Consider the following 27,689-nt stretch of genomic DNA (forward strand, 5'->3'; position numbering starts at 1 on the left):
CTGGGAGCGATCAGCTGATCACCCGGCGGCCGGCTGCTGGGAGCGATCAGCTGATCACCCGGCGGCCGGCTGCTGGGAGCGTTCAGCTGATGACCCGGCGGCCGGCTGCTGGGAGCGATCAGCTGATCACCCGGCGGCCGGCTGCTGGGAGCGATCAGCTGATCACCCGGCGGCCGGCTGCTGGGAGCGATCAGCTGATCACCCGGCGGCCGGCTGCTGGGAGCGATCAGCTGATCACCCGGCGGCCGGCTGCTGGGAGCGATCAGCTGATCACCCGGCGGCCGGCTGCTGGGAGCGATCAGCTGATCACCCGGCGGCCGGCTGCTGGGAGCGATCAGCTGATCACCCGGCGGCCGGCTGCTGGGAGCCATTGTCAATGGAAAAAACCGCAGGTACCTGCAGAAAAGTGACAAGCTGCTTCTTTTTGCTGCAGAAATTCTGCAGCAAGACCTGTAGGGGAAAAAAAAGCAGTGTGTGCACAGCATTTTGGATTTCTCATAGATTTTGCTGGGGAAGGACTGCATGAACTTGATGAACAAAAACTGCACTTTATTTGCGGCAAAAAACGCAGTGTGCGCACAGGGCCTTAAAAGCCACTGGAGACCAAGCTGCATAGGAGACTAATAGGACAGGCCCTTTCCGGTGGCTTCTCCCGGCCCGCTCCCCTGGAGTGACTAGTGTCCCCTATAGGCAGACCTGTAACTCCAAGGGAGCGGGCCAGGAGAAGCAATCAGGGCCACCCATGTGTTAAACATGACCTGGCTGAAATCACACAGATACTACCTGATCCATATATTAGACATTGGCTATCAGCCAGGCTTCTGTTAAGTTTTTGTTTGAGTGATTAAATCTGGTATTTGTGTTCCAAATGTTTTGGCATAGTGTTTGTGTATGTATTGTAGATTTTTTTTTTTTTTTTTTGGTGGGGGTCGGGTAGCAGGACAGTATGTATGTATGTATGTATGTATGTAGATATATCTATCTACCTCATGATCTTTATTTAAATAAAATTAAAAAAAACAACTGATTTGGAAACTTGTTCTCTGGTCACTGGGGCTTTTTTTAGACTTTTACTTCATGTTCTTTCAGGAAGAGTATTCAGCAGGTTCACTATCAGTAGAGGCCGGATTACAATGACTGGCAACCCCTCTATACACAGTTGATAACACAGGATCCCCCAGTCACAATAGGTGGTCACACCTTTCCTTGTACAATGACCTTTACCAAGGCTTAATTATATCCTTCAATCCAGAAGGTAGGGCCGGGTCTGACCATAGTGGATCTGTAGCTTGTTACTTCTTGAAACAGGAAGTTATAGTCTAAAAAGCCTCAGTGCCAGCGTGAACACTTCTGTTTTTAATGCAGCTCCTTCACCTTCTTGTTTTCCATACAAAAATTCTTCCATATGTCCTAAATAGTCTGAAGGGGTCTTCATCAGAGAAAAAATTCCCCTACCCTGGTCCTCTGTAATCCAATTCCTGACTTTCCTGCAGAATGGCAGTCTGTCCTCACTGTTGTTGTTCTTAGAGGGAAGTAACTTTTCTTCCCTTCTCACCAGGCCTGTCTCGCGTTGTGCGCAGATGCTGACACCTTCCTGTAGGGTTCATGGCTGGTTCATCAAAGGGTGTCAGGTCATTCCCCAATTATTGACCTTGAATAAAAACGGTATTTAACTATAATATAATAATCTTTCCATAGCGCCAACATAATCTGCACTGCTTTACAATTCAGAGGTTCATATACAAACAAGTAACAGTTATTGAAAATACAATAATTAGAGCAAAAAAGACAACCCTGCTCAAGAATGGGGACCACAATGTACAGGTGCCTATTTCCAACGACGATCTAGCAATCTCAAAGAAATGGGGGATAGATAAAGGCTGCCTGGACCAGTCAGCTAATCTTTGAGATGCTTTCGGATGCGGTGGAGATTGACGGGGAGTTATAGTCTGAGAAGTCATGGAGAGGCTCTATATCAGGGTTGGGCAATTAATTTTCCCATGGGGCCGCATGAGAAATTGGGATTGGTTTAGAGGGCCGGACTAATATAATTAACTCCGTTCTAACCAATATACTACATTACTACACCCCCTCCATATACTACACCTGTAATATACTACATCACTACACCCCTATATACTACACTTGTATTATACTACATCACTACACCCCCATATACACCTGTATTATACTACTTCATTACACCCCCATATACACCTGTATTATACTACACCACTATATTCTACACCTGTAATATACTACATCATTACACCCCATATACTACACCTGTAATATACATCACTACACCCCTATATACTACACCTGTAATATGCATCACTACACCCCATATACTACACCTGTAATATACATCATCACTACACCCCCATATAATACACCTGTAATATACTACACCTCCATATAGTACACCTGTAATATACTACACCCCCATATAATACACCTGTAATATACTACACCTCCATATAGTACACCTGTAATATACTACATCATTATATACAACAAACCCATATACTACACCCCTATATACTACACCTGTAATAAAGCTACATCACTACACCCCATGTACTACACCCCATATACTACATCACTATATACACAACACCATACACTACACCTGTAAAACTACACCACTACACCCCCAGTATTAGTTACCAGTCCCCCCCCCTCCCCCATTGTCCCCTCAGCTTATTAGTCACTACTTACCTCTCCCTTGTTATTGTCCCCGTCCTAAGGCACATCCGTACAGGCCCCCCGCTGAGCTGCTCCTTCTGTTTTACGGGCCCTGGCTGCGCTGATGCTCTTCCCGGAGGGGCCCCCGTCGCTGCTTCTCTCTGTGAAGGCCCCCTGCTGTGCCGCTCTTCTCTGGCTGGGCGGGAACTTTTGAAATTACACACGCGCGCAGTACTGATAACATCACAGCGCGCACACGCGTCACAGAGAAAGTGCCGGCAGGGAACAGAGGAGAGATTCCTGCGTTCCGCTGCCTGCATTGACTGTGCGGACCTGCAGGATCTCTCCCTGCCCGGCACGCTGCAGCCCGGCTCCACTGCACCGGCTGAAGATGGGCGGGCCGGTCACAGAGAGTAGGCGGGCTGGATGTGGCCCGCGGGTTACCCCTTGCCCAGGTCTGCTCTATATGAATTGACTTTGATTAGGGAATGTTATAGGCCACACTAAAAATGTGTTTTTAGGGAGCGTCTGAAGCTGTGTAAGTTGTGATTCGTCCTAGGTTCTTGGGGTAGAGCATTCCAGAGGATTGGTGCAGCTTGGTAGAAGTCTTGGATCCGGGAGTGGGAGGTTCGGATTAGCGTGGGTTAGTCTCCAAGTGCAACTTCTCCCAGCAATCCATGAGAAATTTGGTGATGAACAATGCAGTGATAAGTGGCTCAGTGAACAAAACATTTGATATTTTTGGTCCTTGAACCCCAGATCTCATCCCCATTTGGGAACCTGTGGTCAATTTTCTAAAAGCAGGTGGAAAAACAACTTGAAAAATTAGGGTCAGTGCTGTAAATATTGAGACTTTGCATGATGTGTCAAGTTTAAAAGCCTTATTCAGTAATTGTACTTTGGTACCATAGAAAGGTCTGACTAAAAAAGAAAATCTAAAGAAAAATGTGACAACCAAATTGTGTCTGTCTCCAAACTTTTGTCCACCAGTGTAGCAACAGTAGCTTTGAGTCTTCCAGTAGGAGGACCTCAGATATTTCTGCTCTTGAGATGTCCCATGAAGCATCCACAGTAGCTTTGAGCCTTCCAGTAGGAGGACCTCGGATATGTCTGCTCTTGACGTGTCCAGTGAAGCATCCACAGTAGCTTTGAGCCTTCCAGTAGGAGGACCTCGGATATGTCTGCTCTTGACGTGTCCAGTGTAGCATCCACAGTAGCTTTGAGTCTTCCAGTAGGAGGACCTCGGATAGGTCTGCTCTTGACGTGTCTTGTGAGCTCTCCTGCCCTCTTCATTTTTGCATGTGAACATTGCTTCTTCTTCGTTTATTCATATTTGTCTCCTTTTTCTTTTTCAGAGATTTACCGCATTGTGTCTCAGAAGCAGATGTCTGACAGACGTGAGAATGACATGTCCCCCAGTAACAACGTAGTTCCCATCCATGTCCCACCCACCACTGAAAATAAACCAAAGATGCAATGCTGTCAGAACATATAACGGCTGCTGCCTGCGAGGTGCCAGGCTCTGAATCCCTGTGTCCAGCTCTGGAGGGGCCAGGCTCTGTACCTGACCCGCCCTAGAGGTGCCAGGCTCTGTATATTCCCCCTGTCCTGCACTGGACTCTTTGGAATTCTTTATTTTTTTTTTTCTCCCCCCTTTTTTTTTTTTTTTGTTAATATATTTTTTTGAGTGTATGTGTGTAAGAACTTTAATTTTACTATTCCATCTGGATTTTTACATGTCTTAAATTCTTTTGATTTTCCATCTTTCTTTATTAAAAGAAACAATCTAATCCTTTCTTTCTCCCTCCCTTTGCTCTGCCGCCTTCCTCCTTTCTTCTCTAAAGATAAGATGATTCCAGGTCTCTCCTAACCCCATCCTCCTCTTCCTCTCCACTCAGAGATGTCTGTATAATATATGAAATAAAGCATGTTGTCTGCTGGAGGCGTATTCTCCTCATACCTTGTGACTCAACAGATCTTTTTTCTGTTCTTGGGTTGTTTTTCTCACTCTAATCTAGTAATAGGTAATGTCACTTGTATGTCACTCATTGCTAGAACCGCTGTTTTGATCTATAGAAACTACATGGAAAAAAACAGGTGTGATGTGTAATAAAGTGTTTATACTGTTAAACCTTAAGTCACGTTTTTCTCTTCACGCTCTGCTTTCCCGCAGCTTTCTTGTCTGCAGACGTCGGTGATGAGGCCTCCTTCTGTGGTCACTTTAGTGGTGGTGCTTACTAAATGCATTCACATAGGAAAAAACAACCTTCTATTTACCAGTTAAATCCCCCTGCTGGCTCATTAGTCCTCTCTGATTTTGTAGTGGTAACGTTAGGCACATCATCTATATGCCCACTACTGACGATTACTGGTCCCAGTTGCCACTTGCTGTACACACGAGCATCGCTGCGGAGGAAGTGATTAGTTCCAGTGTCCACATGGAGGATGATCAGAAAATGACTTGTTTGCTTCAAGTTTTTATGTTTAATTGTATATTTGTAAAACCTTGAGGGAATGTTTTGGGGTTTTTTTTTTTTTCAAACTCATAAGCTTTACTAAAAAAAACAAAAAAAAAACCTCCAGAAATTTAAATCTTGTAATTTTCACACTGGCCACTGGGGCTTTTTTAGACTTTAAAAAACGTATTTTATTACTTTATTATTACACTATTACAAGAAAGGGATGGGTAGGAATGGGTTACTACCTCACACAGGCTCCTGCTTGTAGGTTATAACGCTTTTTTGACCTGACAGGTTCCATTTAAAGGGAACGTGTCAGGTCCTGTATGCACCCAGAACCACGAGCAGTTCTGGGTGTATATTGCTGATCACTGCCTAAGGGTACTGTCATACTTTAGCAACGCTTCAGTGATCCCACCAGCGATCTGACCTGGTCAGGATCGCTGGTGCGTCGCTACATGGTCGCTGGTGAGCTGTCAATCAGGCAGATCTCACCAATGACCAGCCCCCAGCCAGCAGCGACGTGTGGAAGCGATGCTGCGCTTGGTAACTAAGGTAAATATTGGGTAACCAAGCAAATCACTTCCCTTGGTTACCCGATATTTACCTTGGTTACCAGCACACACCGCTTAGCGCTGGCTCCCTGCACTCCTAGCCAGAGTACACATCGGGTTAATAAGCAAACCGCTTTGCTAATTTACCCGATGTGTACTCCGGCTACGTGTGCAGGGAGCCGGCACTGGCAGTCTGAGAGCGGCGGACACTAGTAACCAAGCAAAGGGCTTTGCTTGGATACCCGATATTTACCTTGGTTACCCGATATTTACCTTGGCTACAGCTTACCGCAGGCTGCCAGAAGCCGGGTCCCTGCACATTCAGATCGTTGCTCACTCGCTGTCACACAGCGATGTGTGCTTCACAGCGGGAGAGCAACGTCCAAAAAATGAACCAGAGCAGTGTGTAACGAGCAGCGATCTCACAGCAGGGGCCAGATCGCTGCTCAGTGTCACAGCGAGATTGCTAATGAGGTCACTGGTGCGTCACAAAAACAGTGACTCAGCAGCGATCTCACTAGCGATCTCGCTATGTGAGAGGTATCCCTAACTGTCCCTGTATCTAGTAGCATAGATAAAGAGATTTTTAGAAAAGGTATTTCTAAAGATCCCATATGATATGCTAATGAGGCCAGGGACTATTCGCAAAGGCGTTAGTTCCCTTGGCTAGTCGGCCCCCTTAGCATGTAACCACTCCCCTGTGGGTGTGCTAACATTCTAATGAATTTGCAGCGTCAGAGGAAGGTTGCACACACCTCTCTGCTGCCATTGCGTCTCCCTCCTGGGTTTCGTCTCAATGTGCATGATACCGGACTTTCAGTCATGTGCACTTACACAAGTTTAAAGCTAGGACACGTTACCCGGCTTTTTAGTGCGCATGACCAAAAGTTTGGGATCATGCACACTGAGCCGAAGTCCGGCGTCGGATGAGATGTCAGCGGAGAAGTGAGTGCGACCATCCTCTAGCACATTCATTAGCATGTTAGGACGCCCACAGAAGCATGCTTACATGCTAAGGGGGCCAACTAGCCAAGGGAACTAACGCCCAGGGGACTAGTCTCTGGAGTCATTAGCGTAGTATATACGATCTTTACAAATACTTTTTTCTGAAGATCTCTTTATCTATGCTACTATATACAGTGACAGGCAGAGAATGGCAATATGCACCCAGAACTGCTCGTGATTCTCGGTGCATATTGCTCCTGACAGGTTCCCTTTAAGTTCCTGTTGTTTCAGGAAACGTGTACATGACCACAATACTCAGAACTTGAACTTCTTATGTATTGAAGCATCTAATGAGCATGTGCAAAAACCATCATCAACGGAGGGGGGGGGGGGAACAAGGTCAGGTAGATCCTCTCCCATGTGATTGGTGGATCCTGTGTTATCAGCTGTGAAAAAGACAGGACTTATGAATCTAAAATCCCAGTGGTCATTGTGAAAATTACAAGATCACTAATGTATTTATTTTTGGTGGTTTTTGTTTTCTCTTTTGTTTTTTTTAATTCAGATTGTGATATATAAAAATGATTTTTTTTCAATTGGTCCACAAAATACTGATTTTATACGGTAGGTTTTAATATATATATATATATATATATATATATATATATATATATATATATATATATATATATATATATATATATATATATATATATATATATATATATATATATCTCCAGGATAGTGTCTGCCTCTATCTCCTGTAGTTTTCACGTGGCAGAAAAGCTTGAAAAGTTCCCAAATCTTTGCACAACAAGGAGTTGGTCAAAAATGTTGCGACTTTTGTTGTTTTCATGTCACTTTGCCTCAGTCCTCGCCATTAGATTCATCAAATGTGCCAGTGTTTTCTACTCCAGAAATGTTTCTTAAGTCTGAGTGAAGTAGCATTTATGGCACTTGCCACTTGGAAGAGATGGTGATAAAAGCATTGTGTCGTTGCCTCTTACTGAATTTGGTGCCATGTACTTTGTCAAGACCCAATGTATCTAGTTCAGGTGGGTTTTTTCACGATCAAAAGTAGCCCCAAAGTGACCTCGAAACCAATTTTACCCCAGTGTTTTATGCCTGGCTTCAGTTTTTATTTAATATCTGAACTGTCTTTATGTACTTCTCTCTCTGAGGGGACAGCACTTTAGGAGTGTACGTTCTCTAGTGAGGTAGTGCAGTCAATAGGTCATCTGCATTGATACCTGCAGCAACATGCTTTCCACTAGCCTCCAGCCTTCCTTTCTATTTGCTGTGCCTCATTACTTCTGTTTATCCAGTGCTCCTCCCTTATAGCACCGTAGGAAAAAGAAATGCCACCTCAGCAAAAAGTGAGGAACACTGGAGGCTCAAGGAAAGCCTGCTGCGAAAGATTCCACAATGCAAAATGCCACCCCCTGCACAGAAAGAATCCGTACTCAAAATTCATGGAGATGAAGTATGAATACTGAGTAAGAATGACTGATGCCAGGCACTTAGGCTGAGGAAATGGGGCTTAGAGGCCACTTTAGGGCCACTGTTGACAAGTAAACAAGCCAAATTGGCTAATAGTAAATTGGAAGTTTTTAATAATTGTCCAACTTTAACAAGGTGAACCCAAAGGTTGTTACTCAATGTCTCTCCTGCAGGAATGGCTGGAGTTACTGGGACAGTGGGCGGCTGGCAGGCGATTAAAGTATTTTTGTTCTGACGTTGCTTTGATATTCTGTCCTAAACCGAATCTGCATGGAAAAAAAAGTCGCAGTATGCATTAGTTTCTTCATTGTGTCTGATGAGACTCTGCCATTCAAGTCTACAAAATGGATTGCATTTGGAGGAGACTGTATAGTACCTAATTTTAATGACTAAATTGCAATCTTTAAAATGGGAAACTATTTGGTCCTGGGAATTTTAAGAACTGTTGAGGTATAAAAACAGGTTGCACATGGCTGAAAAATGGAAAAAAGAAAATCCTCTGAGCTTTATGGATGAAAATTGGATGTTATGGTTTTTGTTTTTTTTACATTTGTGTGAACCTAACCAGAGTCTTAAAACTTCTGGCTCTCATAATAAGGCAACACAAAAACAAGTTAAGGTTGTATTTATTGTACAATATATAGTAAAACTATAAATATTGTATGGCCGTGTTCATACTGAGCTACAGAGTCAGGCTTAACCCTCCATTTGGGCAGCATGGCATAAAACGTAAAGAATAATGACCGAGTTGTTGCTCTGTTTGTATTCTTCTTGATAGTGTTACCGGAAGATGGCATAAGGTGTATATGCGCTAAAATTCTATCCTGGACAAATACATTTAATCCAGAAATAAAACTAATCCTTCATAAGACAGCGAGGCTCCTGGAATGCAACAGTTAAAGACCAAAACTGGCTGTGACACTAAGAGGGGTTAATACTTTTGCATTCTTTTTACCTACATTATATGGCACAGGCAAGTATTAACCCCTAAGTGACCAGCAATACGTCTTTTTACTGACCGGAGTTATAAGGCTATGTGCGCACGTCGCGTAAAAACATGCAGTTACGCTGCGCTTTGTAGCGCAGCGTAACTGCATGCGTCCTGCGTCCCCTGCACAGTCTATGGAGACTGTGCAGGGGCCGTGCGCACGTGGCGTCTCAGAGCGCAGCGCTTCGGCTACTGCCGAAGCGCTGCGCAAAAAGAAGTGACATGTCACTTCTTTCCTGCGCTTTGCCGGCAGCTCCTGCTCTGTCTATGGCAGGAGCTGCAGGCAGAGCGCATGGAATCGGCGCTCACTACGGACATTTCTGCAGCGATCTAAAGCGCACATGTGCTCTTCAGATCGCTGCAGAAATTTCTGCAGGGCTTGTACGCAACGTGCGCACATAGCCTAAGAGAATAGCATCCCCAAATGGTTGAAAATGCAGTTGCTGTCCACTTTAGCTGACACGCTGCTGCATCAGTCACATGTTCAATTAACCCCTTAGATGCTGCTGTAAATAGTGAGTACCTCATCTAGATGGTTAACAGAATATGGGGGCTCCGTCGTTAAGGGTACTTTCACACTTGCGTTGAACGGTATCCGTTGCATTGCATTGTGTAACGGATGCAACGGATGTGTTGCATATAGTGGCACAACGGATGCAACGGATGCTGCAAAACAACGCTTGTTTTGATTTTTTTTTTTTTTTTTTTTTTACAGTTTTATTACCAGCGGCAGACTATTGTCAACGATCAGCTGATCGCTCCCTGCAGCCGGCCGCCGGGTGATCAGCTGATCGCTCCCAGTAGCCGGCCGCCGGGTGATCAGCTGATCGCTCCCTGCAGCCGGCCGCCGGGTGATCAGCTGATCGCTCCCTGCAGCCGGCCGCCGGGTGATCAGCTGATCGCTCCCAGTAGCCGGCCGCCGGGTGATCAGCTGATCGCTCCCTGCAGCCGGCTGCCGGGTGATCAGCTGATCGCTCCCTGCAGCCGGCCGCCGGGTGATCAGCTGAGCGCTGTCACTTGCCGGCGGGCGGGCGCTCAGCTGAGCGCTGTCGCTTGCCGGCGCCCGGGCATGCCGGCGGGCGGGCGCTCAGCTGAACGTTCGGCCACCGCGAGCCAAAATAAAGTTTGATTTAAAAAAAAAAAAAAAAAAAAGAGCATGCGCAGTGGAATCCAGAGGATTCCGCTGCTCAAAATAACGTTACATGCTGCGTTGCTCCCGCTGGGCGGAAGCAACGGAGCGTCCTTTTGGTACAATCCGTCACACATACAAGTCTATGGGAAACAGCGGAATCCGTTAACGGATTCCGCTGTTTTCCAAAAGGGCGGATTGTAACGGAAGGAAATAAACGCAAGTGTGAAAGTACCCTAACCCAATTCGCATTCTGAGATGATGATTGTATGGTCCTGATGGTTACCATAGCAATTCAAGCCTAAATTATATACTTGGAGTCTGGTGGCTTTAGTAGCCCGTTCAGAAATTAGCAATATTTAATTGGTAAAAATACTTTTTTTTTTTTCATTCCTGTCATGCCATTTTGCATTAAAAGGAACCTGTCAGGTCCCTTATGTGCTCTAACCTACAAGCAGGGTGATGTGTGGCCTAGAATTCTCTTCCTACCCATCCCTGTGTTGTAATATTGTGTAATATGAATTTATAAAAAAAAAAAAGTTTTATAACTTGCGTGTTTCCTATATAAATAATCAGAGGGTCTAGTCCCCTGGGCATTTGCGTGATTTCCGTGGTATCACACCCCTGTGGGCGTGATACCATGGATTTACATGAGCAATGTCACCATCAGCTCTTGGAGATCCCACGTGTGTGCACTTGCCATTCACGCAGCCTTCTCATCCGGGTGTTTACTTGCCGGCTTCAGACACACACTGTGCATGGTCTGAAACCGCAGGAGTCTTCTGATCATGCGCAGTGCGCTTGTGAAACCGACAAGCAAACACCCAGATAAGGCTGCGTGAATGGCAAGCGAGCACGTGCGGGCTCTCCAAGAGCTGACTGTGACGTTGCTCATGTAAATCCATGGTATCACGCCCACAGGGGTGATACCACAGAAAGCATGCAAATGCCCACGGGGTGAAGCGACGCCCAGGGGACTAGATCCTCTGATCATTTACATAGGGAACATGTAAGTTATAAAACTTTTTTTTTTTTTATTATTATTATAATTTTATATTACACAATATTATGGGTATATATGGGTAGCACACATCACCCTGCTTGTAGGTCAGAGCGCATAACAGACCTGACAGGTTCTCTTTAATTCCTTATATGCACAGGAAGGGTTAATAAACTACCTGACAGCCGTGTTGAATATGCTGAGGGGTGTTGTTTTTAAAATGGTATCAGTTTTGGGGGTTTTCCAAGCTATAGGTCCCTTGAAGTCACTTCAAAACCAAATAGGTCCCTAGAAAAATAAGTTTTGAAAATTTCCTTGAAACTATAAACAAATTGTTGCTACATTTTCAAACCTTCTAACATCCTAAGAAAATTAAAGGATCTTTGCCAAATGGCGTTTATGTAAGGCCTCCGCCACACATTTGTGCCGTCGGTACGTGTTTGGCAGTTTTTTCACGTACCGGCGGCACGGAGACACGTGGACCTATGTTTTCACTATTGTATGGACACCCGTAAGTGTTTTGGAATGGAACGTGTGTCCGTTCCGTAATTACGTATGTCCGTGATTTTTGCACGCTGACGTGTCCATGTATTCTCCGGCAGCACGGGTGTCGCACGTCCCGCACCCGTACCACACGGATGTAGTGTGGATGCGGTTCTGTGTGACACTTGCCGGAGAACACGTGTCATTAATTTTAAAATAAAAAAAACAAATACTCTCCTCCACCTGCCCCGCAGATTCTTCCGCTGCAAACTGTTCCTGCCGGCCGCCGCTCATTATGAGCGTGTAAAGGAGGTGGGCGTGCTGTCCCGGGCGCTGATCTCCGCTCGGCCGGAAGCAGAGTCAGCGGGGAGTGGGCGGGGCTGGAGCCGAAGATCAGAACCCTGGACAGCAGCGAGGACCACGTGAGTATGTAAATTACCTGTTCTCCGTGTGCTATCGCGGATATATCACGGAGAACACACGTACCAGAGACACGTACTTACCTCACGCAACACGCAGGGAAAATACGTGTCTCGCGGGACATGCGTGTTTTTAACGGATGTGTGTTTCAGGCCTAAGGTAGACATAAGGGAAATGTAATTTATTAACTATTTTGTGTGGTGTGATTATCCGCATTAAAGTGATAATCATTAAAAAAAATACATTTTTCTTATTTCTGATTTTTTTTAATTAAATGCAAAACATAATCCTTGAAAGTCCAGCTCACCGCCACCTGACCTGACTGCTACCCAGACTCGGATGTCGGCCCTGCCCTGGCCGCATAAACAATGAGGAGAGTAATCCTGAAACCATTATGACTAAGGGCGTTAAGCCAGAAACGCGTTAACGTTGATTGTGCACTGTTTGCTCATGCACGAATAAAGAAACACCGTTTGCACCCAGCTGGATTACTCTCCTCATTAAATGCAAAACATATCTAAGTAAATTTACCATTAAGGCTGGTTTCAGATGTTCGTGTTTCAGGTAAGTGTGACATCCGTTTTTAAAACGGATGCCACACGTACCCTTGTTATTTGCTGTTAATCACGCGTCCGTGTTTTCATACGGACCGTGTGACCTCTCATGGCCACACACGCAGGAATGTTGGTTTTTTCTCCGGCAACACGGGTGTCAGACAGATCGCACACTGATGTGATCCGTGTGACCGTGTGACACGTTCCGGAGAAAACACGGGTCTTTTTAATAAGATTTTCTATTTCTACCGCTTTTCAGAGATGCTGTCTCCCGCTCCTGACCCCCGCTCATTATACTCACTGAATAATCAGTGCCCTGTGGAGCTGGAAGAAATAGCAGTGCTGGGGACTTCAGTGCCGGGGACTGCATCGCTGGGTGAGTATACAGCAGTGTGTGTGTGTGTGTGTGTAGTGAGAACCTGGAAGCCGGGACAGCATCGGGGACTCATCACAGTTCCCAATAAACTCTGATGAACCCGTGAAGCTGTAGCACAAGTGTTGCTGGGGTCATCAGAGTTCATTGTGAACTCCGATGACCTCCTAGATGTCACTGTGTTTGCAGAATACTCACCTGTCCCCGCGGTGCTGTCCTTGGCGGTGCTGTATCCATCTTCATCGCACTCAGGACCTTAAATAATTGATGAATATAATGAGCGGCGGTCAGGAGAGGTAGGCAGCAGAGCCGGAGAAAGCAGGTAAATATGGAAAATCTTTTTATTTCACAGACGTGCTTTCTCCGATACCTGTCACACGTATGCAAACACGGATGTCACACGTGTGACCATAACCATGCGTGTGACTGGTACCTGATTAAACACGGACGTCTGAAACTGCCTAACAAAGTACAATGTATCATAGAAAAAGTCTAAAAATCACTGGGATGTGATGAATATCAAAGTGTAGACTGGAGGAAAAACGGGTTTAAAAACCACGCTAGGAAACCACGAGCAAGGATGTAAATGAATATTTTTCTTTTATTTAGATAATTCCAACGCGTTTCGGAGACCCATCTGTCTCCTTCCTCAGGGAAAAGATTCTTTTTCCCTGAGGAAGGAGACAGATGGGTCTCCGAAACGCGTTGGAATTATCTAAATAAAAGAAAAATATTCATTTACATCCTTGCTCGTGGTTTCCTTGCGTGGTTTTTAAACCCGTTTTTCCTCCAGTCTACACTTTGATATCCTTTGCTCAGACACGGGGCCGCTGCTGAACCACTAAAGCACTCATCCACGTTCTCGAAGGGGTTGTGACTGGCACAACCCAGCCAGGTGAGTGTGTTTTAACCCTTTTTCCCTCTGCCCTGTAAATCGGGTAAGACCCTATTGCGCCTTTTCTCTCCTACTACAGCTTCTCTGGGATGTGATGAAGCATTCCAGAGTTATGACATAAAGTGACATGTCAGATTTTAAAAATTTGGCCTCGTCACTAAGGGGTTAAAGTATAACGTAGTCTCTTTTGTAAGTGTTTTGGTTGGTGTTCCATTGTTCTCTTGGTGATCCTGATTTCTTATTCTCTATGGTTGCCTTAATGCAGACTTTTCCAACGATGCCTCTGGTCTTGCAGAGCGGACAGGCTCTCCTCACATTGCACTAAGAAGAAAAAGGAAAACCAGCAACCACAGGGAATACTGAATGAAAAAAAATCTTTATTTAAAAAAAAGAAATGCAAAATGTATTCATCTATTTAAATTACTATATTAAAAACAGAGTACTGACACTCATGGTACCGGCTGATGTGTCTCATCACACACAATTTACCATAGGCAACTAGAGGTACCCTAACTCAAAACCATTAAACTTAACCTTTGTTGTCATTATTATTAAGTTCCTGACCATTAAAAACCATTACAGAAGGGAGAACTTACTTATAGATCATTACTGTCTCATGTCGCGGACCTCAATCTCCTATTTTATCCCTTTGGTAAATTCTCCCTAATACAACTAATTAAAATCATTCAGCTACTAGCCTTCCCAACATGTTTCTTCATATCTAGCTTCATCAGGGGATGTGTTTCGGACTCACAAAATATGGTCTACTTTCCATACGGTCTGCTGCCACCAATGATCAGTAGAAAAGAAGTGCTGTCATGTGACTGACACTACTGAGCATCAGGTAGGAATTAATCCAAACTTGATGCTAAATCCTTTGCAGTTAGTTGTGCAAATTAATTCACAGGTATGTCCGTCTGTTAACGAATTTGATGCATTTTTCAACTGTTCATGTATCTGAAAAGGCACTTCAGTCATGGATCTGTTAGGCTGTGCTTTACTAAGCTCCAACCACTATTCAAAAAGTTGGCAAACCTGCAGAAAAAAATACTTTAAAAAGGAAAATTTCTATGCAACTTTGTTGTACACATTACGAAAATTACGATTTTTTTTTTTTTTATTTTTTTTTTAACACCAGAAAGCTAGTGGAAAATGCTTGATGAATCTGCCCCTTTGTGTATCCTATGTGATGCAGTTTCAGTGTATTTTCCCTGCCTCCTGTTTGTGATGGGTTTCTCCGTGTCAGCTCTGACAAGCAGGAGGCAGAAGAGATTAGCTCAATCTGCATCTCATATAAAGCCTGGGGATTCTGCTTACAGTTCAGATTGTGTGAGTTAGGAAAGGTATAGAGCTCTGCGCCAGGTCAGTGTAGAGACTCGTATCACAACTCTTATGTAAAGCAGAGAGAGTATCTGTAGCTGCACTGGAGAAGTACAGAGAAAAAGGTTGGTGGGCTGAGGATCTGTTTTGAAGAATTTGATGGTCAGCATTGTTCACGGGATGTCAAAAACTTCCACCTTGGCAGCAGAGGAAAGCATGTATTCCACCAGTGGTCAGCAGACCTTAAAGAGGTGGTTCACTACTCTGCAATAGTGGCCACATCCCTGTAAAACTGATAGGGAAGGCTTTTTCTAAGTACCTTGTTCAGCCAATTCTGCTTCTGAGTGGTGCTATTGTGGTCTGTTCATCCCCATAAAGTGACCTCCACCCGTGCTCCGTGACCTCTGAGATCCGGTGATGTCACACCCGGCCCCAGTCTTCCTGAGTGACTGGGTCGTGGGCGGAGTTTCACCGGTTGTAACATGCTGCGCTATGATGCTGGGCTGTGATGAGTGGTGAAACTCCGCCCACAGCCCAGTTACTCAGGAAACAAAACAATCACTGATCTCGGGGACACCAGCCAGAGAAAACACTGCCGGCAGCCAGCGAGGGCGCTCAAGACAGTGAAATCCTAGGTACATTGCCCCCTGGAAAATATGCAAATCAAAAAGGTCCGTGGAGCCTCTTTTAGGAGTCTCAACACAGTTGGTCTACTAGGCGTTTCTCCCACCCAGCTAGAATCCTACTCCACACTGATTAGGGGCAATACACCGAAACAGCTGTCTGTGGATGGATACCTGGCCTTGGTATTTCCCTTGTCATATCTTTAAACTTGTCAAAAAGTTGGATATTGACTATAAGGGCCACTTAACATGGTGGTTATGGTGGTCTCCTAAAAAGAGTCACCCCTTGCCTGGGCCCTTCCCGGAGGAATATCTGGCTGGTTTCTGTGTTGAGACTCCTAACAGAGGCTCCACGGACCTTTTTGATTTGCAGTAACTCAGGATAACTGGGATCGGCCATGGTGATGTCAGGTCAACTGGAAGTTGACCTGACATCACCAGATCTCAGAGTTCTCGGAGCCTGCCCGGGAGTCACTTGATGGGGATGAGTGGATCACAATAGCGCTGCTTAAGGCAGAATTGGCCGAAAAATGTAATTAGAAAAAAACCTTCCCTATCAGTTTTACAGAGATGTGGCCATTATTTCTGTGTAGTGAACCACCCCTTTTAATGAGGGGCTAAAAATGTATCAACGTAACAAATGACACAATATTGCTGGTGAGTTGTCAATATACTGTAACTGGAAATAGCCTGAAGTGATACTTTGTGTATCACTATAGTAAAGTCCCTCTAACGTTTTGTTCATATAATCCATTAGGGTACTGTACAATCTACAGTATAAGTAGGGGGTCGCACATACATTTGTTTGTAGGTTCTTTATTGGTAACCCTATAAAACACAAGTCACGTGAAAAATCCACAAAATTATCTGCGGATCTCTTCTTAGTGTTCATAAGGGTACTTTCACACGCGTTGTTTTCCTTCCGTTACAATCCGCCCTTTTGGAAAACAGCTGAATCCGTTAACGGATTCCGCTGTTTCCCATAGACTTGTATGGATGACGGATTGTACAGAAAAGTACCTGCGTTGCTTCCGCCCAGCGGGAGGAACGCAGCATGTAACGTTGTTTTGAGCAGCGGAATCCTCTGGATTTCACTACGCATGCTCCTTTTTTTTTTTTTTAAATCACAAACTTTATTTTGGCTCGCGGTGGCCGAACGTTCAGCTCAGCGCCTGGCCGTCGGCAAGCGACAGCGCTCAGCTAATCACCCGGCGGTCGGCTGCAGGGAGCGATCAGCTGATCACCTGCCCGCCGGCAAGTGACAGCGCTCAGCTAATCACCCGGCGGTCGGCTGCAGGGAGCGATCAGCTGATCACCCGGCGGCCGGCTGCAGGGAGCGATCAGCTGATTGTTCACAATAGTCTGCCGCCGGCAAAACTGTAAAAAAAAAAAATCAAAACGGATTCTGTTGTTTTGCAGCATCCGTTGTGCCACTATATGCAACACATCCGTTGCATCCGTCACACAACGCATTGCAACGGATACCGTTCAACGCAAGTGTGAAACTAGCCTATGAGAAAGAAAATAATTTAGTTTGCAGAAGAGAAACAAATTGCTACAATCTAAGGATAAATAGGAACAGTTTTTGAATGAAAGTCAATTTATTGTGTACAAGGGAATTGTCACAGTCAGAAGCTGCGTTACTGGAAGAGCAGGAAGAGTTCACACAAGGTTTATACAGACCTGAGATATATTTGTTCATTGCTACTAAAGAGAAATCTGCAAAACAGTCAGACGCTCCCCATTTCTGTGTCCTGAGGGAACTCACATGATGACGTGTCTTTGTGGCGCTTAACATGAATGAGATTCCTGAAATGTCACGCACATGTTCGAAAATATTCTCTATTCAGTTTTCGTGCCGCAGTGTCTTTTTTTGTTTTAATGTAGCAAGTACATTTTTTCAGTATATTTTCCCATTAAAATCAATTAGCGAAAAAAGCATAAAAAGGTGCATAATGTACGCAGTGGTTTTCCTGCAGTGGTTTTTATGTGGAAAAAAGTGCACCTAAAACACTACGTGTGAAAATACTCTTAAAGGAATGTTCCAGTTTTTTGAGTTTTTTTCTGCCCATCTGCTTGAGAAAATATTTAAATCAGAGTTATCCTTCTCAGGGGTTGAGTGATGTCAGTGTCATCGTCACTACTACAGTACACGTCACCACTGCAGCCAATCGCTGGGCTCTGCAACTTGTGCTTTGTACACTGGCATCATGCTGAGCCCATTGATTGGCTGCAGTGGTCATACACACTGTAGTCATGAAATCACTGCTGCTGTCTGTCAACAAAAACCGTCCTGAGCGGTCAATGGAGCCAGGTAATGTGAGCAACCTCTCACGCCGATGTGGATTTACAGCTACATTTGTCACTGGGTACTGGGAGAAATATATCTGATAAAATACAGACCAGTGACATGTGTATAGAACTATACTGGGAGTTGTAGTTCCTTATGTTTTGCGGGAGAGCCAAAAGTTGGAGACTATTATTTGAGATGCCGCTGCCTGGCTGAGCTCATCTGATTAAATGTTGCCTGACCTTTCACTGCTCTGGTTTGTAGGCCGTTGGGTGTTCCCCGTCTGTTCTCCGGCTGTCATACCGGATTGTTCACTGTTGATTATAATGTAATAACTAGAGTTGCTCCACTAGTTGGAGGGTGTCACCTAGATATAATTTTCTCTTCAATCATTCTTAGTCATATAAAATGGATTATATAATATCACTGTTCATAATCAAATCTAAGAAGAAGATCCAGACACGGTTCAGAAGAGCTTTCTTATCCACATTGTACAATGTGGTTCAACCTCACAATGGTGCCTTCATCAGGTACAAATAGCAATGACGTGGCAATGCTATGATCTGATTCTGAGATTTAGGCCAGAGTTACACTTGCGCGTGCCTCGTGTGTAACTCGCGCGAGTCTCTCATGGAATCACCCTGCATGGACTCGCACTCCCCTGACAGGAGCAGGTCAGTTGCATGTATGTCTAGGCAGCTGAGACGCTCCTGTCCGGAGAGTGAGTCCATGTCAGGTGATTCAATGAGAGACTCGTGCGAGTTACACGCGAGGCACTTGCAAGTGTGACTCTGGCCTTGAAGTGTTGATCAGTGTGGATAATAAAGTTCCAACTTCATCTGGTTGTTTGGGGCATCAGAGCAGTGTAGTTTTAACATATTCTTTGGATTATTTTTTAAGGCACCAAAGGAATGTTTAGGAGGGTTTCCAATGTTGGCAACATGGCTTCTGGCTCTGCTTCCCCACCATTGGTGTAAATAAGTGGTGCACAATCTGGGGGCTACACTTATCTGAGGTTCCATTCTCTGAGGCCCTAAACCACATGTCAAACTCTGAGCCATGAGTAAAATCTGGCCCGCCGACCGATTATATTTGGTCCGCAATGCTATTCTTTATGGAGGACTATGTGGTGCCCATTATTCTGTATGGAGGAGTATGTGGAGCCCATAAATCTGTATGAAGGACTATTTGGGGCCCATTAATCTGTATGAAGGACTATGTGGGTCTGCAACTAGGTTAGCCTGCGACTTTGTCCAAGTTTTTAATTTTGGACCTCTGTGTATTTGAGTTTGACATCCCTTTTCCCTAAATCATCTGGACACAAAAATAATATGGTTTTCCATGTCAGAGAGAAGAGGACTGGGAGCATGGACAGGCAAGTACAAATGGCCTACTGTGTAACCATTGAAAGAGCTAAACGTGGTGGCCCAGTGACCATCTATGCCTGTGACTCTCAAGTGTAGTTTGAGAATTGTGAAATGCTAGACTGTATCTGCTACCTCCATATCTCTCCATGGTAGTTAACTGCATGCATCGTCTTTTCATTTCTGAATGTGGACGGAAAGGTCCCCCAGCCTTCTGATAGAGAGTCATTGGAACCAGCATCAGACATTTTTGGCATGTACTATTGCTACACTGTAAATGTCACCAATGATAATACTCTTAACTTTTATTGTGGCCCTTGAGAGTGGTTACACCTGACAATGTGACCCACTGACCATGAAAGGTTGTGTACCTCTGCTGTAGACTGACCAAGAACTCCTCGGGTGCAACTGGATAAAGTGAGAATACACTTACAGTGAGTGCTGCATAAAAGTTTCCATATTTCTGCATACATTTTACCTAAAACATTTGCTAATTAGCACAGATTAGTTAATGTTTATATGGGGAACATAGTGATACTACTATCACGGTTTGGGCCTGATTTGCTGCATCTACATTAATGATAGCAAGGCAACTCGCTATCATTAATGGAACAATGAATCCTGAATTACATCATAAATTCAGAAGGAAATTATCAGGACATCTGCCCGTACGATGAGTCTCAAGAGAACGTGAGTCATGAAGCAAAACAGGAATCCAAAGCACACAAGTTGTTCCACAACAGAAAGGTTTTAGAATAATGGACAAGTCAAATGTCCTAACCTCAATCCTAGAGAAATGGTAAGGAAGGACCTGAAGGGAGCAGCTCCTGGGGAAAATCTACCAATATAATAGATTTTAATGGAAGTATGGGGTAAAATTCCTCCATGTTGATGTGCAGAAATATTCAACAACTAGCAAAATACCGCAGCTCCGCTCGTGAAAAATGATATGTTGGCTACGCTTGATAAGGTCACATTTTCAGTTTCACCCTCAAGTTGACATCTTCAGTTTTTAAAATTTGTTTTGTTTTTTTTCAACTTTTTTGTTGTTAGTTTGGCTTTAACAGTTTTTTATTTTTTCAAATTTGTCATAACACTGAGGCGAACAAAGAACAGTCCTTAGTTGTCACGGGTGTGTCACGGGTGACACAATAAAATACAAAAAAAAGACAGCTTGCACTCTGAAATGCTAAAGTATGAAAACTATGAATGTGTGAATATAGACCTGCATTACTGCTAAGGGAAATCTAAGAAAAATGATAAATTTAGCATATAGAAACGGCCATTTGTATATCTGCCCAGTTGCCATGTCATGGCATATCTCGTAACTGAGTACCTACTCTATGTTGAAGCCTCTCTCTGGCTTAAAAAAACCTCCTGTGTATGGGCAAGTAGGAACCTGCTATATAGGATAAAATCACCTGTGGCAAGTGGGGGAGGGGTCATACCTTCTGACCGTGCACCCCTCCCCCACTTGCCACAGGTGATTTCATCCTATATAGCAGGTTCCTACTTGCCCATACGCAGGAGGTTTTCTCTAGTCCCTTCCACGACAGCATAGGAGGTTGTCTCTCCACGCCCTAATTGGGACAGGAAGCACAAGAGGTTTAAAAGGACCCTCCCACCTCCCATAGCCAGTGTCTTTCCTGTCCCCATGGGGCATGGAGAGGTTTTCTTTTTCTCCTATGCTGTGGTGGCCGGCGAACTACAGTATATATTTTTTGTTTTTTTTTGTTTGTTCCTACCTTAAGCCAGGCAGTATCGGTCGGGCCTTCGCCGCTCCTCCCCTACTGTTCCCTCACGCTGTGGGGGACCGCTGCTCCAGCTTTCCAGAACTCCTCTGGGGTGATGCAGGCTGTGTAGCTCCCCGGCCGGCGTCCTCCCTGAGCCGCCGGCCGCTTCCTGCTTGCACGCTGCTGGGCGATCCGGAAGTGCTACCGCGGGCGGGACTTCCAGTCTAGCGAACTTCCGGTTGGGCACTTCCGGTCGCGGAGGCAGCATGGAGGACACGCCGACGCTGACACGGCCTGTCAGGGACCGGATGCAGGAGGTGGGGAACGTTCCCGGTCACTGGGGGGGGCAGGCCCTTGTGCATAAGGGCTGCCTTGAAGACTTCAGATTCACGGTAAGGATTGCTGCTGTGCTCCCTGACATGTCTTCCCCTGCAGCTGCATCTGCAGAGCCCAGTGTTCCCCCTGCCACAGTAAGTACGGAGGGGGGGTGGTCCCTCATGCATAGGTCTCAGACGGATATTTATGGCTCTTTCTGGTCTGTGTTTTCCAGGAGGACAAGGCCACTAAGAAATTTGACAAAAATGAAAAGTCAGAGAAGTCTGAGAAGTCAGAGAGGTCTGAGAGGTCCGATAAACCGGATAAACCTGACCGCTATGAACGGACTGAAAAGATTAAAAAGTGTCCAGTCTGTGTAAAAAAGCTACCTGCAGTCTGGGATAAGAAGCTTTGCCAACAATGTACGGACCAGATTATTAGGGCTGAACAACCGTCCCTGGTAGACGAACTACGGTCCATGATGAAGCAGGAGATTCAGGCCTCACTAGCCTCCCTCCCTACTCCTGGCCCCTCTTCCCCAAAGAAAAGGAAACTCCAGTCAACCCCGTCTGATCATGAGGATGCTGATTCCGCCTCGGAGGGTCCCGATGAAGGTTCTTCCTCCGGGAGGTCTGACCAGTCCTTCCTTTTTCCCTCAGAAGATTTGGGGGATTTTATTGGGGCGGTTAGGAGTACTATGGGGTTAGAGGAAGTGCAGTTTCTTCCCTCTATCCAGGATGAAATGTTTGCTGGCCTGAAAATCCTCAAACAATTAGGGTTTCCGGTTCATGCCAATATTCTGGATATTGTCTCTCAGGAATGGGAATTTCCTGAGAAGCATTTCCGGAGTGACCCCAGACGCCGGTTTCCTCTGGAAACTTCTGAGTTACATTGGGAGGTCCCCAAAGTAGATGTACAGGTGGCTAGGGTAGCTAAACAAACGGCGCTTCCCTTTGAAGATACTTCCCAACTTAGAGATCAGATGGATAGGAAGGTAAAGGGCCTCATGAAGCGATCCTGGGAGGCATCATCTTCTACCATTCAGGCCAACATTGCCTCCACTTGTGTATCCCGGTCCCTACTTAGGTGGTTAGACCAGTTGGAGGCTCATATTTCCCAGGGTACCCCTCGGGATGAGTTGCTGGAATCCCTTCCCTTACTTAGGAAGGCTACCAGTTTTTTGGCAGATACCACGGTGGAATCAGTCCGCCTGGCGGCCAGGACCTCGGTTCTATCTAACTCTGCCAGACGTGCCCTCTGGCTTAAGGCCTGGAGCGGAGACTCCACCTCCAAAATGAGACTTTGCTCCCTTCCGTTTAAAGGGGATTTGGTGTTTGGGCCTGCCCTGGATGATTTTCTGGACAAGGCGAATGATCGTAAGGCCTTGCCTGATCCTAGACCCCCCAGGAAGCGGTCCTTTCGTCCCTCGATGCCTCAGGCCTCCCAGCCCAGAGGGAAAGGGAAGGCAGGCCGGTGGAGCTATCCTAAGGGTAGAGGGAGAAACATCCTCATCCCTCCCCATCAACAACGTCCTCAGCAGGACAAACAGTGACTCGGCTCGGGTGGGGGGACGACTCTCGGCGTTTCTTCCCCAGTGGCGGTCCATCACCTCCTGCCAATGGGTTCTGAAGATCGTCTCAGAGGGTCTCTTAATAGAATTCATCTCCCCCCCTCTTCCGGGTCTTCGAGTCACGGCTCTGGCGTCACAGGGTTCCCAGGCACTACTGTACGCAAAGATTCAGGAGCTACTGCACTCGGGGGTCGTTTCCCCAGTCCCGAGTCAGGAAGAAGGGATAGGCCACTACTCCTGTCTCTTCCTTGTCAGAAAGCCGTCTGGTGACGTCCGGATTATCATCAATCTACGGCGTCTCAACCGGCAGGTCAGGTACCGGCGGTTCAAGATGGAGTCCGTGAAATCGGCTATTCCCCTGATATGTCTGCACCACCAGATGGCCTCCATAGATCTGAAGGACGCCTACTTCCATGTGCCCATCCATCCGTGTCACAGGCAATACGTCAAGTTTGCGGTTCTACACGGGGAGGAAGTGCTTCATTTCCAATTCAATGTACTTCCCTTCGGGATCTCCTCGGCTCCAAGGATCTTTTCAAAGATCATGGCAGAGGTGGTCGCCTTCATACGATTGCAGGGTATCTGTCTGGTTCCATATTTGGACGACTTTCTTCTAGTGGCTCCCTCCTCTCAGGCCCTCCGGAGCCATGTGGAGAAGTCTTTAGGAATCCTTCGGTCCTTGGGATGGATCCCCAATCTCAAAAAATCACAGTTGCACCCCTCCTCCACTCGGCAGTTTCTCGGAGTGCTGCTGGACTCCGACAGGCAGGCATCCTTTCTCCCAGAGGGCCACAGGGTGGCCCTGCTAGCCAAAATCTCAAAGCTTCACCATCAGGCTCGCCCGACCCTTCGAGCGGCTATGTCGGCTCTGGGTTCTATGACGTCCTGCATTCCCTCAGTCAGGTGGGCTCAGGCCCATTCTCGGTGTCTCCAGGATCATATCCTGGCGCATTGGGACCGACTCCCGTCCTCCCTGAACAGACGGTTTCGCCTCTCGGGGACCGTCTCCTCGTCCCTTCTCTGGTGGCTGCGGCCCAACAACCTTCAGGTGGGGGTTGCCTGGACTCAGACGCCCCTGGTTACACTGACAACCGATGCCAGCCTGCGGGGATGGGGTGCTATGGTGGCAAACTCCCCATTTCAGGGGGTCTGGAGTCCTTATGTCAGCTCCCAATCCTCCAATTACCGGGAGCTCAGGGCAGTCAGGGAAGCCCTCCTTGCGGCTCAGGATCTCGTCTGGGACTCTCACGTCCTGGTCTACTTGGACAATGTCACCACAGTGGCACATCTCCGCCATCAGGGCAGTACACGATCGGGCGCCCTGAAGTCTGTGTCCTCCCGGATCTTCCACTGGGCGGAACAGTCCCTGCTATCCCTTTCTGCAGTCCATCTAAAGGGCTCCCTAAACCTTCAGGCAGATTTCCTGAGTCGTCGGGATGTTCATCCGGGGGAATGGAGTCTGGACCAAGCGGTGTTCTGCTCTCTGGTGGCAAGATGGGGTACTCCAGAGGTGGACCTCTTTGCTTCGGCAGGAAATCGCAAGGTCGCAACATATTTCTCCCTGAACCCTCGGGACAAGGCATTGGGGGTGGACGCCTTCTACCACGTTTGGTCCTTTTGCCTCGCCTACACTTTCCCCCACTTCCTCTTCTCGCACGGACCCTGAGGAAGATCAGAGACGACGGAGCCACAACTATCCTGGTAGCCCCTCTGTGGCCTCGGAGGAGTTGGTACAGCCTGATCCTTGACACTCGGGATAGACGGCCCGGTCCTCCTGGATTCCGACCCCAGTTTACTATCCCAGGGTCCGATTTTCCATCCGGATCCCCAGAAACTCAAATTGGCTGCCTGGCTTCTGAGGCCCGGGCACTGAGGGCCCAGGGACTTTCTGACAGGGTTGTGGCTACTCTACAGAAGAACCGTAAACCAGTGACTAATAGTATTTACAATAAAATCTGGATGAAATTTTCCTCCTGGTGTGGTTCTTGGCCTCCTGACCCGCTCCGGCCTAACGTTGCGCAGATTCTAGACTTCCTCCAGAGTGGATTAGACCTGGGCCTTCGGCCTAGCACCCTGAAGGTTCAGGTCTCGGCACTCAGTGCAGTCTTTGACACGGCTGTGGCGGATCATCGCTGGATCCGCCGTTTCTTTGTGTCCGCTAGTAGACTCTGTCCGCGTCAGAGGGTCCTGACGCCTCGCTGGGATCTCAATGTGGTCCTTACCGGACTGTCTCAGTCTCCCTTTGAGCCTCTGTCCTCCTGTAACATCCGTTCTCTTGGTCACAAGACTGCCTTTCTTGTGGCTATTACGTCTGCTCGTAGAGTCGTGGAACTTCCAGCATTGTCTATTCGGGAGCCTTACCTGACCGTCAGAGATGACAGCATTGTCTTACAGCTGGACCCTTCCTTCCCAAGGTGGTTTCGGATTTTCACCGTTCTCAGTCCATCATCCTGCCTTCCTTCTGTCAGCTTCCTCGGACTCCGGGTGAGGAAGTGTTTCATTCTTTGGACGTTCGTCGGACAGTGTTGCACTACCTGGATGTTACTGCACCTTGGCGTTTTGATCATAACCTATTCATCCAGCCCTTTGGTCGAAATAAGGGCAGGAAGGTGGCTAAGAGTACCGTCGCCAACTGGATTGTGCGGGCCATTAGAGACGCCTACCTCGCTCAGCATCTCTCTCCGCCTACTGGATTCATGGCGCACTCCACCAGGGCTACCTCTGCCTCCTGGGCTGAACGGGCAGGGGCTCATCCTGAGCAGATCTGCAAGGCGGCTACGTGGTCTTCCCTCCATACTTTCACGAAGCATTATCGTTTGGATCTGGATTCCAACAGGGATTTGGCTTTTGGCAGGAAGGTCCTGCAGGCTGTGGTCCCCCCCTAGGTATCAATTTGTTGGTATTCCTCCTATGCTGTCGTGGAAGGGACTAGAGAAATAAGAATTATTCTTACCGTTAATTCGGTTTCTAGGACCTTCCACGACAGGAGATAATTCCCTCCCATATCCTCGATATTCCTGGATGTGTTTGTACTTCTCATATGCTATGGGTTCTTTGTAACACACTGGCTATGGGAGGTGGGAGGGTCCTTTTAAACCTGTTGTGCTTCCTGTCCCAATTAGGGCGTGGAGAGACAACCTCCTATGCTGTCGTGGAAGGTCCTAGAAACCGAATTAACGGTAAGAATAATTCTTATTTTTAACCCAGAGTCAGGCTTCAACATACAGTAGGTACTCAGTTACGAGGTATGCCGTGACGTGGCAACTGGGCAAATATACAAATGGCCATTTCTATATGCTAAATATCTAATTTTTCTTAGATTTCCCTTAGCAGTAATGCAGGTCTATAGTCACACATTCATAGTTTTCATACTTTGGCATTTCAGAGTGCAAACTGTCTTTTTTGGTATTTTATGTCATGTTCAGTTATATACCTGTTCACACTTCAGTTTGAAGGGTGAGAGACAGCCATTGATTTCTGGCCATAGAAGGTCACAGCGTTTGACTGTGCAGAATCCTCCCTGACTTTCCTGCTGTCAGTAGTCATTGAAATAGGTAGCTTTTCTGCTGGATTCATCTCTCTCCCTTTTGGACCCAGCAGGAGCTTGATTACCTCCCAGCTGTTGATTGTCAGTATTTGCTTGGTGTTTAAATACCCCTTTCTTTCTTTGGACTGGTGCTGGTGATATTTTCAGTTCCTTCAAGCCGAGGTTGTAGGCAGGTGGCTTGTACTCCTCTGTGGTATCATTGCTGAAAGCTCTGCTGAACTACTACCTTAGTCATTTGTGGATAAGTAGTTCATGCTTTTCCCCTGTGTGTCCTCCTTGTGTCTTCTATAGTTGTTTAGTGGGATTGATGAAGAGCTCAGCCCATCCGTTCCCTATTTAGGGCTCAGCACTAGGGATACCTAGGGTCAGTTATCCGGCTCGGCGCATAGGTGAGGGACCTATCTAGGGTGGTGAGGGACCCGAGGGACCAGCAGTAGGTTTGGTCAGGGGTCACCATCTTCCCTTTCCCTAGACACAGGGTTTCCCTTCCCTTTCGCCGTGTGCTTGGTACTTCCCAGTACCTTGCATGACATTAGTAATCACCTCACACTGATCAGAGATCTAATAGGTGAGTTTGTATATATATATAAAGCAGAAAATGTGTGTCCTGAAGGATCTCAAATCTCAGTTATGAAAACTGCCTCACAGTCAGACTGTTCTAGGTGTCCATAGCAACCAATCAGAACTCAGCTTTCACTTTACCTCAGTAGCTGAACGCTGCACTCTGGCTGCTATATTCAACCAGAACGATCTTACTGTGAGGCAATCTTCATAAATGAGGCATCGGTTACTTCTGCATTGGTTGTTAACAGCCGTTGCTATTTTTACAGGTTTTAGAGTGACTTATCAAGTTGACCCACCTTAGCGACTATATTGGTTGATGAGCCTTTAAGAGCGACTCTTTGGGCCCCATGGATTAAACCCTTTAAGACCCTTTGG

The 27,689-nt window shown here is 46.4% G+C and overlaps 1 protein-coding gene across 1 annotated transcript in view; it reads left to right on the top strand.

Annotated features, from left to right (window-relative positions):
* Nucleotides 1-4,819, top strand: part of RAB11A (RAB11A, member RAS oncogene family) — a 52,683-nt gene extending 47,864 nt beyond the window's left edge. The window contains exon 5 of the mRNA XM_075346045.1: nt 4,044-4,819. Within this exon, the coding sequence (XP_075202160.1) occupies nt 4,044-4,183 (140 nt within the window). The 3' untranslated portion in view covers nt 4,184-4,819. The remainder of the gene's footprint in view (nt 1-4,043) is intronic.
* The last annotated feature ends 22,870 nt before the right edge of the window (nt 4,820-27,689 follow it).

This window comes from Anomaloglossus baeobatrachus, chromosome 4 (genome assembly GCF_048569485.1).
Source record: "Anomaloglossus baeobatrachus isolate aAnoBae1 chromosome 4, aAnoBae1.hap1, whole genome shotgun sequence".
NCBI classification, from domain to species: Eukaryota; Metazoa; Chordata; class Amphibia; order Anura; family Aromobatidae; genus Anomaloglossus; species Anomaloglossus baeobatrachus.